This window comes from Gossypium arboreum, chromosome 12 (assembly GCF_025698485.1).
Source record: "Gossypium arboreum isolate Shixiya-1 chromosome 12, ASM2569848v2, whole genome shotgun sequence".
NCBI classification, from domain to species: Eukaryota; Viridiplantae; Streptophyta; class Magnoliopsida; order Malvales; family Malvaceae; genus Gossypium; species Gossypium arboreum.
The window spans coordinates 49361524-49371713 of NC_069081.1; the positions used below are offsets into that span (position 1 = coordinate 49361524).

At 29.6% G+C, this 10190-nt stretch overlaps 1 protein-coding gene and 1 long non-coding RNA gene across 4 annotated transcripts; one reads left to right on the forward strand and one right to left on the reverse strand.

Moving 5' to 3' along the window:
* Positions 1 to 209: 209 nt before the first annotated feature.
* LOC128285677 (uncharacterized) lies at positions 210 to 1507 on the forward strand. Its single transcript, XR_008276205.1, has 2 exons — positions 210 to 1158; positions 1304 to 1507. It is a non-coding gene; the product is annotated as an uncharacterized LOC128285677 (long non-coding RNA).
* Positions 1508 to 1549: 42 nt separating this feature from the next.
* Positions 1550 to 5110, reverse strand: LOC108477102 (adenylyl-sulfate kinase 3-like). Of its 3 annotated transcripts, none has more exons than XM_017779556.2 (7): positions 4649 to 5110; positions 3508 to 3648; positions 3108 to 3257; positions 2887 to 3005; positions 2680 to 2764; positions 2553 to 2599; positions 1550 to 2194 (listed from the first exon to the last, which is right to left on the reverse strand). In XM_017779556.2, the coding sequence occupies exons 1-7, from the start codon at positions 4872 to 4874 to the stop codon at positions 2096 to 2098; spliced, it is 867 nt and encodes a 288-aa protein (XP_017635045.1). In that variant the 5' UTR covers positions 4875 to 5110; the 3' UTR covers positions 1550 to 2095. The 3 variants fall into 3 exon arrangements, with proteins under 3 accessions (XP_017635045.1, XP_052879503.1, XP_017635046.1); XM_053023543.1 differs by having other exon boundaries at positions 3508 to 3627; positions 4649 to 5104; XM_017779557.2 differs by having other exon boundaries at positions 3508 to 3631; positions 4649 to 4823.
* Positions 5111 to 10190: the final 5080 nt, after the last annotated feature.

Sequence of the window (10190 nt, forward strand, 5' to 3'; positions counted from 1 at the left end):
ATTGATTACAAATTTTACGTGCTACCTATTTCCTTTGTTATTAGAGAACAAAAAGAAAGATGAAACCTAAAGAGATAAAAGACAAACAAGCTCGTTAACTTTGTTAACCGAATTTTGTCCTATTAACTTCCTTTTTTTTTTCTTTTTTTCTTTTTTTGAATAAGACTCTATTAAGCATTTGCTTCCAAAATACAGACCCTTCTATCAATTGGTTTAGCACATAGTAAAAAAACCATATCGAAAGTGAAAAATGGGGAAGCAACGGGGAAGGGTCGGGCCATTGTTATTTAGCACCAAAGTGTCATCTTTGAAACTATACAATGATGAAAATACCCCTATTTTATAAAGAGGAAACTAAGAAAAAGACGCCAATCTCAATCACTCACCCTCTTTTCCTTAACTTGCAATCCACACTTCCCCGAGTCTCATTTTAGCCCCCTTTTGTTTTAGCTGAAAGAGGTAGTTTCTGAATTCTAATCAAATATATTTTTAGGGTCATTTGTGTTATAGTCTTTGCTTTCAGTCATTGAAGATGGCAGTGGTGCTGGCAATGGTGGTTCATGGCATGGGATTGCTTGTGAAGACTCTTTGGGGTGTGCAAGAGAGGCGCTTCTCTGCAACCTTTGAAACTATGCGTTCAGCTGCTATTTCCATGACAACAGCGTTTGTTTTCTGCCTTTTGTCCATTCATAGGCATGCAAGACCAGAGACTGGTCTTGCCTTCATTTGATCATTTTTTTTTTCTTTTTCGTTCTTGAATTTTATTGACTGTCCATCTATCAGTAATTTAAGATCAGTTTGGTCTATAGAATTGCTTTCTTGTTGCACTTCAAGCTTTTCTTACTGATCAACAAGAAGATTCTATGTCTAATATATCAGAATATATATTCATATATATATTTACCAGCATTTTGTAAAAATTTGGTCATTATTAGCAAAGATTGATGGAGTCATTCATGTATTTTTCAAGTTGCAGTGTGGTTGTTAGTTATAAACTTTTGTTGTATTTTTTTTTAAAGAGAATTTTCCAAGCAATGATAGTAAATATCTGTTTGTTGCATAGCAGATTTGGAGTTCGAAACTTAACATCTGCAAACCATTTGTCTCTGCAAAATTAAGATCAAAAGGGAATAATTTTGCAGAATACGTGTTAGACTGGTAAGTAGGTATATGGACATACTTCTGCTTCTTTTATTTCGTTTCAAATGTAGAAACCCTGTGCATTTGGGTTAAAAGCAATCCGTCAAAGTCTATTGCTTCGTGTTAAAAGGAATTATGCTGATTTTAACAGAGTTTTCTTTAGGATCAATATGCAAGTTTCGCCAGAGATGAGAGAATACCATATTTTCAGACATGGGTTTAAATGGTGAATTTGTTTACTCCGACTCTTCATTTCTTCTAAAGTAATAGTGTTTGAGACCCGTCGAAGGATCTCCAAGGAAATAATGAAAATAAAAGTTGAACAAGCCCATGGTAGACACATAGCTACCTATGGATGATTAAGCTATATATCCTTCATTCAAGGCAAAGTAAGGAAGAAATAAACGAATTTTAATGGTATCTTTAAGTGAAAACCTGAGATAGCCTTTTCTTCATAAGCAATCATTACAAAGCTATATGATACAAATTCATACACCAATTAAAGCCAATTCAATCTCAACGTGGCTTTTAGAAGGCCTACCAAAGGACACTGACAGTAATTAATCCAGCGATTAATTATCTAATACATGATATAAACTACAGGTGCAGGAAACGAGAAGTTTCCATGAAGCCGGAAACAGGCTATGGATAAAGGAAACAAGAAGTTTCCATGGAGCCGGAAACATGCTATGGATACAGGAAACAAGGAGTTTCCTTGGTGCCATAAACAGGATGTAGATATAGGAAACAAGAAGTTTCGTTGATGCTAGCAACAGGATATGGACAGAGGAAACAAGATGTTTCCCTAATGCAGGATGCTTAATTTAGAAAAGGATCAAATTTTCTTTTCTTTTCTTTTTTTTTTTTTGTTGCACAGAAAAGGATCAATTTTAATTGATCATCATACTATATTATAGGTGATTATGGCAACCTGAAATTGCGGGATTCTCTCTTCTTAAGCCTGCAGATACCCCTTCTCCTCCAGGTAAGATATCACAATCTCAGCTATTTCACATGGGGAAGCACAGTTGTTTCCCTTTTGTGGCAATTCCAACTGAAGAAATAGAAAAAAAGGTTGAGCTTCGATTAGAATGTTGGAATATTGGATTCAAAGAGAAACAAAGAGGAAAGCCTTGCCATGACACAAATTGTTCTTAAGTATGGCCTTGACACGTTCAGATGGAGATGACTAGAAATATCAGATGCTTGAACTATGACAGAATATCTATCATATTCATATTACCATAGCCATCCACAAGTTCACTGGCAAGTGAACCTGAACATGCTTGAATACATTCTAGATTTGTGCCAGCATAATTTTTCATGTTTGGAACATAAACATTGTTTAGGTGCATATTTGAACAAGCGTGAGCCTATGCAAAGTAAGGAAGTTACTCCAACAATATATATACCTCACAGTTCAGGGGTGGTTCATACGGATCATCAATACCAGTAAAACCTACAAAGAAAATATTAAATAAACAATTACTAAATATGAGATACCAATCTTCAGATACAATAACCAGGGGGGATAGACACCATTGATTTTTCCAGCTCTTGCAAGCTTGTAAAGGCCCTTTGGGTCCCTCGCCTCACATATTTGGAGTGGCACGTTCATGAAAACCTGTTCGAAGCATTGCCTAGTTTTTTCTTAGGGCAAATAAAGAACCTTCTGATGCAAAAGGCTTTATCATAAATAAGATCAAAGCCCTCAATATTTTCAAGTTTCTTAAAGGCAGCACATACCTCAATGAAATCTCCTTCTGGCAACAGTGAACGACATGCATCCCTGTCTTTTCTGTAGGGAGATATTACACTGGCAATGCATATGATGCCAGCATCGGCAAAGAGTTTTGCTACCTCTCCTGTGTGAACCATAACAAGTTGAAACTTGAAACCATCAGAATAAGAGAGAACAAAAGGATAAAGCAAAAAAGCACTATGATGTGGAATCAAACAGCATTTACCAATCCTTCGTATGTTCTCTGCCCGATCCTCTGCTTCAAAACTAAGGTCACGGTTTAAACCATGCCAAACATTATCACCATCAAGGATGTAAGCCAACTTTCCCCTTGAATACAAGGCTTGACACAGCGCACATGCCAAATTGCTCTTTCCTAAATTCATAGACCATAGTAAGAGAGAGAATGGAAGCAACACAATGCGAAAAAGCTAAGATTTTTTAACACTCTTCAGTTTCAGTTTTTGACAACTTCCAACTTCTGTTGTTTTAGCACACAAAAAAGGACTTCTAAAGCACATTATAAACAAGAAGCCATCTTATCGGAAAGCAGAAAACAAAAAAGTTACTAGCAATAAATTGCTTAGCATGAATTTCAGTATCCAAATATATTTGCTTAAACAAACCTGAGCCACTGAGACCTGTAATCCATATGACACAACCCCTTTGCTGAAGCACCTCTTGCCAATGAACTTTACCAACTGAACTTTTGTGCCATACAATGTTTGTTGCCTTGCCGTTAGTATCTATCTGGTGGAGATTTTCACCTAGTTAGACGATTGAAATCAGAACCCTAAGTAGATCCAATAGGAAACAAACCCTATATTTTAGCATTCATGCCTTTGCCACTAATTAATTCCATGGAATGGCCAAAAGTGTTCATATGAACATTATAGAAACAGTGTATTCCACAACGAGAAATTCATTTACTAAAAAATCAGCATATAAAGATATAGTAAAATAATAAAGATTCAAATCTGAAAGCCGGTGCTTAGGAATTCAGTCGTATCCAGTTGACTTATTCGGTACTGTGGTCACAAAAACAAGAAGCCAAGCCAAGCAGTATAAGCAAAGGGTTTATTTTACCAATTACTTCCCACTTTTTGAAAAATATTATAGTTTCAGTCATTCAGAGGAAGTGTTTTGATTGTTCCCTAAACCTCCATTTCAATCTTGAATATCCACCATTTCACAAAATTGTCAAGGAATTTTACTTGGCCATAACAAGTAATGCTTAAGGTCTACCTTAATACACTCCAAAATTTATCAACAAGGAGAGAGAATGGAACTATTTTCATGGGAAATTACGATTTTAAAATAGGATGGTAAGAGCAGCGACAGTCAAAAAGAGTAAATTTAATATCACTGTCAAAAAACTAGAACAATAACCTAGTCATAAATGTTAATGCTTGAAAGTCTGCAAATCCAATTCAGCTGAAAATAACTTAAACTAAAAGCTACGAATTTCTATAATAACAGTTAAGTATGGATTAATTAACATTCTAAGATTTCTACATTTAATACATTACATTTTGCGATAAAGGGAATGTATTAATTTCATTTACTATAATTATTTATATACCCCATCTCCACGAATAAGATTAAGGTGTTCCATTTCTTTCATAAATAAATAATGAAGGAAAACTAAAGATTTCTTTAAATACCTTTAATTGGGATAAATAAATAAAAAAAACCTGAAATAAATACTTGACAAGAAAATTAAAATTAAACACATGATCAACTATGAAAATTAAAAAAAAAAATTACCAGAAAAAACAGCAGCACGATCATTCGTACTCGCCGTGGACGATTCCTTCGTCGACTGGACCAAGCTCAACTTGGCATTGTTGCGGCTACTCAACCTTACAGAAAGCAAAGACGCCGGCAATGTCAAGTTCACAAAGCTAACCTTATGAAGCGGTACCAACTGGCCACCATCGAAACCGGAAGAAGAACAAGAAATCGCTGGCCGTACCGCCTTGACTACAACCATCTTTATAAAAATTTTTTATAGAAAGGAAAACAAAACAATGATTGAAACAAGAGAAGTTTAACGGCAAATTAGTAACCAAAATAATTTCATTTCCTGATTTATAGAATGAGAAACTGACGTGGGAAAGGTGTGTTTTTTAGTTAGTAGCGGGGAACGGCAGCTGTTCTCTTTTGTTCTTCATTTTATTACAATTAATTCTTTTTCTTCTTTTGATTGGAATTACACAATAGTTGATTGAAAAAATTAACACAGTACTATTTTATATTGAGTAAAATTATTTAAATTAAATTTAAAATTTAAAAACTAAAAATGTTAAATTAAAATATTTTAAATTTTTCAAAATAAAATAAATAAACTTATATAATTAATTAACTTATTGAAATTCTAAAATTCTCATTTTAAAAAATTTAAAATTTAAAATTTCTTTATATATTCTTTAGAATTTTTTAAATAAATTATATATTTTAAATATCTAAAATTTTATAAATATTTGAAAATTTTGAAAATTATTTTGATTTTTTTGTAATTTCTAGTGACAAAAATTAATTTACTCATTTTCAAAATTAACCGAACTAAAGTAATTTTTACACCAATCTATTATTCTAATCATTCGAGTTATTCAAATTGTAAAATTCAACTCGAGCTCAATTACTTATTAAAGTTGACTCGAAAAGGTCGAATAACTCAAAATTAATTTTTTCGATTTTTAAATCGAATCAATTTTACTCGCTTTAAAGATTGACGGTCCTTTCATTATTAAATTTATTAATTTAATTCTTTTACTATTAAAATAATTAAATTAAACTAAATTTTAATAAAGTTAATTTTATCCTTTCAAAAATAATATATGTTTTATTTGTATTTTAATTTCAAATAAAATATTATTTACTAAATCATAAAAACTTTTAAATTTTTAATCATTTTAGTATATCTATCAATTTTGTATACGTGTGGAAACTACATATTTAAAACACAAAGGTTAGTTTACAAATAACATATAATAAATAATAAAACATATAGTTTAAAAGTAATTAATAATAACACATGAAATATGTATATTATTAAAATAAAAGTATAGATTAAATTATGAGTTAAATGAAATTTAAACACGTAAATATATCATATTATACACCATCATTGTTTATCACAAGATATTGTGATTAATCTAAAGTTAGTGTCGAGTTGACTTATGACACCAACTCAATCAACAACCTTATCAATATATACTATCGATGAATGTAATAAAATATGCATAATACAATTAAAATATAAATATTATATTGAAATAAAGTTGTGGTTTAGTAGTAATGTTAAAAATAATTAATGTAAACAACATAGATTCAAATCCTATTATATGTATATTTTTATTAGTTTTTGTTAAAATAAAAGACTAAAATAACCTTACATAAGATATATTTGAATTACGAATAACATTTTCATAATTTTCATAATTGAGTTGGTGTCCGCACCAATTCATCAATGACTTAAATAATAGTAAGTATAGATATATAATGATTAATATAATAAATTGTGCATATTAAAATAAAAACGTTCAAAGAATATCTAAATCAATTTTAATTGAGTGATAAATTTAAGATTTTATTAATTTAATTGGTGTAGGTTTAAATCCCACTATATATACCTATTAATTTTTATTAAAATAAAAATACTAAAATAACCTAAAATACTATAAACTAATTTAATTATGGAAGGATATGCTCGTAATTTTTATAATCAAGTTAATACATGATTAACTACTAAATTAATTAAAAACTTAAATAATTATTCAAATAAAATTATAAATGACTTCTTTTAAAGTACAAAAGTTAATTTATCTAAAAAATATTTTATATTTTTATAGTACAAAAATTAAATTAATTCATGATATTAATTTAAATTCAACTCTTATAACAAAAAACTTGTGGTATACAATACAAATCATTTGCCTCAAGTTACCTAAATTTGAATCTAATATCTATGGCAAAAAGACTTGAAAGAAACGGAAGTCATTTGTCCGACAGATTTGACTTATCAGAATTAAATTTGGTTCCAACCTTAATTCCAACCAAATTTTTCATGCACGGAGTGATGAGCCACATCCCAATTTTTACATGTGTTGTCCACATTTCTTTATCGGGTGTAGGTACCTTGAATGGAGGATCTTGGCCGCCACGTCATAGTCATAATTTTACCCCAATTTAAAGACAGTAAACTGTACTCCAAATTATTAAATTATTTTTAAGTTTATTATAAAACAAGAATAATAGATAATGAGAATGTGAGGATTTGTATTGTATTTTATTATTTTTATCATCAAGTAATATATTTTTAAATATATAGGGGATTAAATTTCTTATTTTTAATATATAAATAGGAAATAGATTAGAAAGACATGAAAGGTGAAGAGTTAGAGAAAATGAAATGTGAAAAGTTAAAGAAGATGAAAGATGGAAGGTAAGATGAAAGGTGGAAGGTTAAGGAAAATGAAAGGTAAAAGGTTGAACATTCACTTAATAGCATTCGTAACATTCCCCCTTAAATGTTCATTGTATAAAGGACAAGCCTCATTAAAAACTTTACTAGAAAAAATCGTGTGTGACAAAAACATAGTGAAGGAAATAAGAGTACATAATCCTTTGATACATAATATATCAAAACAAAAAATGTAGAGCGAATTTACTCCCCCTCATGTAAGCATTACTTAAGATCTTTGAGACAACGCAATCTAATGTTGAAAATTAACTTCTCAAATGTAGCAGTAGGGAGCGCCTTAGTAAAAAGATTTGTCAAATTCTCACTTGAACGAATCTGTTGAACATTTATATCTCCATTCTTTTGTAGATCATGAAGAAAACTTTTGGTGATATGTGTTTTGTTCTATCACCCTTAATTTATCCTTTTTTAAGCTCTGCAATGCAAGTTGTATTATCTTCATATAAGACTATTGGAGCTTCTTTTTCAGAGCATAAACCACAATCTTTTCGTATGTGATGACTTACAAACCTTAGCCACACATATTCACGACTAGCCTCATGAATTGCCAAAATCTCAACATGATTAGAAGAAGTAGCAGCAATTGTTTGATTCATAAAGCGCCAAGAAATTGCAGTACCACCATAAGTGAAAACATAATTAGTTTGTGATCAAGCATAATGAGGATTAGATAAGTACTTATGTAACACCTCCATACCTAACCCAATCGTCGAGTCAAGGCATCAGGATGTCATATTCGTTGACAAAACAACTATTAAAAATTTCAAATCAATTTATCATATTATTTAATTAATGTATATTATTAACTAATTATAGTAATAATTGAATTTACGATAGAACTAATTATGAGTTAAATGAGCTCATTAAAACATCCACAATTGATCAAAGGTCAAATTGTTAAGTTCATAAAAATTTTTGAACTGTTGTCGCAATGTTGGGGTTTCCATGTTCGTCATCGTGACGTCATCTCCATTTTCCTACAAGTTCCACTCTTTATTTTTATTTATTTAATTTATATCATTACCTGAACCGTATTCAGTTGTCATAACCGCCGCTTCATTTTACATATCATCCACTTACATCTATTTCTAATCTCAAGTCCTTATATAAACATGATATTCAATCAAAGATAACAAAGTTTATTAAATTAACACAAATATTAAAGTTTTACAAATAAGACCATTGAAGGACTTGCACTTGAAAAATTGGTTTACCCACTTTATGTATATTTTATATTTATTTTAAATTGTGCCAATAAATTTAATTCTTCATAAAATTTTAACAAAGAATTCAATATCACATCAATTAACAATTATTTACTTATTATTTTATCAATTCGTTTAAAATATACTCACATGTATTAATGATTCCATCACCTACAACCATTTCAAACATTTCAAATTAATCTACTATATATATATGTTCATATATTTTTCCTCCTCCTCTCCATTCCACATCCTTTATGTATACATTTGTTAAAATCTTTAGCTTTTAGTATATAACATGCTTATATGTAATATTATCTATAATTCCACTATTTACTTATGTGTTCATATCAAACTGTTCACTTGAGTCATAGTCACTAAATTATTTATATATTGAGCTATAGAATTCAAAATTAAGATTTGCTTGATGTTTTTGAAAACTAGACTCAAATATATATTTACCATAAAAATTTCAGAATTTATAATGTAGCCAATAAGTACAGTAAATTCTTTAAATTTGTCCCTGTTCTGCTTCTTGACAGCTTCGACCTTTCTTTACTAAAAATTAATTATCTTTAGTACGGGGTTTGGATGATGTTTCTATTTGTTTTTCTTGAAAATAGGCTCATTAAGAATTTAAAAATATAAATATAAACCCCTAATCAATTTTTAAGGTTTTTGATGATTTTCTAAAGTCAGAATAGGGGAACCCAAAATCAATTTGACCTTGTCTCACAAAAATTCATATATCTTATAACAAAAGTTTCTTTTGCTTATACCGTTTCTTTTATATAAACTAGACTCAATAGGATTTAATTTCATATCTTAATTAACCTCTAATTCAATTTCTAAAATTTTTGGTGATTTTTCAAATTTAAACTACCGCTACTGTCCAAAATTATTTTAGTGCAAAATGTTGATAACCAAGTTTATAACACCCTCATTTCCTCTCTTTACAATATTTCTCATCACTTCCTCTTATTTCCCTTCACTAGCATATTAAGAACATAAAATTTTATATAAGAAAACTCCAGTTTAACATCATTTTCATGCTTTTTCAATAATATCAAACTTAAAAATATATTGAAATCTTGATGTTCTTACCTTGTCCTATTGATTTCAAACTTTAACTTAATTTTCTCTCTCCTCCAACTTCCATTTTCTTGAATCCAAGGTGATTTTCTTATTCTCCATAATCTCCTTATCACTTTTCTCTCTTGGTGATTATGAAAATTCCTTAAAATTTTAGATGAAAATGGTAGATTTTTAGTAGAAGGACCAAATTGTAAAGACAACAAAGTTTTCTTCTACTCTCCCCCTCACTCACGTTGGAAAGATGAGAGGATCCTTTTTTTTTTTCATCTTTCTCTCATTTTATACTAGCTATTTATAATAAAATATTAGTAAAATATCTCATTAAAATATTAATAAAGTACTATTTATCTAATTAAATAATTATAAAATATCATCAAAATATCTCCAACATCATCATTGCCTTCTAGAGTTCTCAATCTTTCTAATTGATCATTTTGCCCTTTATGATCTTTTAAAATTTAATGCTTAAATCATCACTTAATTTGGTAAAATTGCACTTTAGTCCATTATTTTTTTCTTTTTT